At 44.2% G+C, this 2,500-nt stretch overlaps 1 protein-coding gene across 1 annotated transcript in view; it reads right to left on the bottom strand.

Moving 5' to 3' along the window:
• Positions 1-2,500, bottom strand: part of dsx-c73A (doublesex cognate 73A) — a 128,999-nt gene that overhangs the window by 718 nt on the left and 125,781 nt on the right. The window contains exons 4-5 of the mRNA XM_076186110.1: positions 1,275-1,428; positions 372-482 (exon numbers count right to left, since the gene is read on the bottom strand). Coding sequence (XP_076042225.1) covers positions 372-482; positions 1,275-1,428 — 265 coding nt within the window. The remainder of the gene's footprint in view (positions 1-371; positions 483-1,274; positions 1,429-2,500) is intronic.

Consider the following 2,500-nt stretch of genomic DNA (forward strand, 5'->3'; position numbering starts at 1 on the left):
ATTTACATAGTATGAGTTCTGAATATATTTTCTCGTATATCTCATACTCATATAGTCCCCACCCTTTGCACGTTAACTACGGAAAAGCTTCCTTCAAGCAATTAGTTCCCTCCGTCTTAGGTGGCATTATAACCTTGACTCTAGATGCCGCCAAGCTATTTCATTCATCTCCCTGGCACTCCTCAATGCCCAAAGGAACATACCCTACCTCAATTAACCCCTTTCGTACCGGGTAGTACTTTAAACAGAATATATCTTTTTTATTATTAATTTCTGTGGAAGCACATACCAAGTACTGTTGTGACAACATTGTTACTCTGTATATTCCATCCTCGCTAGTCCGCGGTTTGTTCGGTACTTCTTGTACTTACCCAGAGCAGTTCTTCCGGAGCGTCTGTATTGGTCCCGGATACACATCATTCCGTAAACGCGGATTCCCGGAACTTGGGCGTAGGTCGGCTGGTCGTGGTTCAAAGGTCCTTCTGTAAAAGAGTGTGAGGTTTCAATTGATGTATGAGTGGGAAAGGGTTCGGAAGGAGAAGGGCCCGAATGGAAAATGATCCAGTTGGGAAAACGTCCGGATGGGAAATGATCCAGGTGGGAAAAGGTCCAGGTGGGAAAACGTCCGGGTAGGAAAGGATCCAAATGGGAAAAGGTTAGGGCCAGAAAGGGTCCGGGTGGGATAATGTCCGGGTGGGAAAAGGTCATGGTGGGAAAGGGTCCACATGGGAAAAGGTCAGGTGAGAAAGGGTCCGGATGTGAAAAGGTCCGGATGGGGATAGGGTCCGGATGGGAAAGGGTCCGGCCGAGGTTATCCAGTCTCTCTCCCTTAATACTTCCAATTTGCTGCCACAAATATTTTCACGTATGCATACTGTATATACACCGTGTATGTTATCTCGCGCACACTCATAATCACACAGACCCACCAGAAAAAATAACTATTAATAACTCACTCTCAAATTGCCCACCTTAAAAATCAAATTACCTCTCCCACCCGTGTGAGAGGTGCGCTCCGCGTTGGGCGCCTTAAACACCTTTCGCTGTATTTTATAACTACATTCATATGTCATGTTGTATTTATTCATTTAAGTCATCTATTTTAATTTTCTCATTTACATTTTTATTCACTTATTCATTTATCTCTATGCTTATCTATTGATTTATTACTGTTATCATTGTTTATCTATCTATTCATTATTGTATCTATTTATTTATTTTTTACATTATAGTAACTCATAAATGAGATGACTGACTACCCAAGTAGGACTTACCCAGCCGGGCGTTCTTGTCTGGACACTTGCAGATGACGAGGTAGTGCGCCTTCCCCGTGCGCGTGTTCTGGAGGGCCAAGATCGACCAGTCACGCGGACTTCGGCAAAGGCGGACACTTCGCACCGGCTCGCAGGTCTTCACCAGAGTCACCGCCTGCAAAAGATGAGGCGTAGGGGTTGCTTTTAAGTTGTAGTCCAGGTGGTGGTGGGGGGGGGGGCAGATGAGTCCTAGGGGGGAGACTAGGGGGTTATTGGAGAATTTCAGGGTAGGTGTGTGTGGTGGGGATGGGCGGGGGGGTGAATAAGGATTTTTTCAGATTAAGAAAGTTTAGTGGTGGTCTTCCTACGAATTCCAGTAGTATAGATTCTTCAATTTTTACATTTCTTAGGAAAATAAGTGAGGGAAGGGTGAGTTTCTAGAACTGGGTATTTTCTATCTTGCGAGGGTTTAATAGTTAAATTAGAATTATATTATTTAAGGGGTCAGTGTTCTTGGCGAGTTAGAAAAATAAAATCAGAAACTAGGAAGGGAAGTAGATAGCTCTGAACTTGATAATAGAGATGAATTCTAGAAAGAGTAATGTGCATATCATCTCTGTGATCGACATAGACGTGATTAGATCAATTCTATAATCAATCAGCTCTGATCGACCCGGACAAGATAACATCAACTCTATGATCGATCCGAACGTGACCAGGTAAGCTCTGTGATCGACCTGGATAAGATCAGATCAGCTCTGTGATCGACCTGGATAAGATCAGATCATATCTGTGATTGACCTGGACCGGGTCAAATCAGCTCTAAGATCAACCCGGACGAGATGTGATCAAATATGAAAGATCAGTGATCATATTCGATCAGACACCGTACTCATACATATTATTCTGGCTAACTTTGGACGATTTTATTCAGTCGAGGGAGACATAGTTTGGACAAAATGGGTTGTTGACGTCACCTGGTGGAAGGTGCTAAATGAGGTCACAAACAAGCTTGTCTGAAGTCAGTCCTGATTTTGTTAAAACTGTTTCAGGAGACTAAACGGAGTAAACTTCCTAACGACGTTTAGTTTGGACCAGGGACCAACGACAGGGACAAGAGATTGGGACGGGGAGGAGTGTCCCCCCCTCCCTCCCTCTCTCTCTCTCTCTCTCTCTCTCTCTCTCTCTCTCTCTCTCTCTCTCTCTCTCTCACACACACACACACACACACACACACACACACACAC

Source organism: Oratosquilla oratoria, chromosome 6 (genome assembly GCF_046742065.1).
Source record: "Oratosquilla oratoria isolate Oo_2021 chromosome 6, ASM4674206v1, whole genome shotgun sequence".
Lineage (NCBI taxonomy): Eukaryota > Metazoa > Arthropoda > Malacostraca > Stomatopoda > Squillidae > Oratosquilla > Oratosquilla oratoria.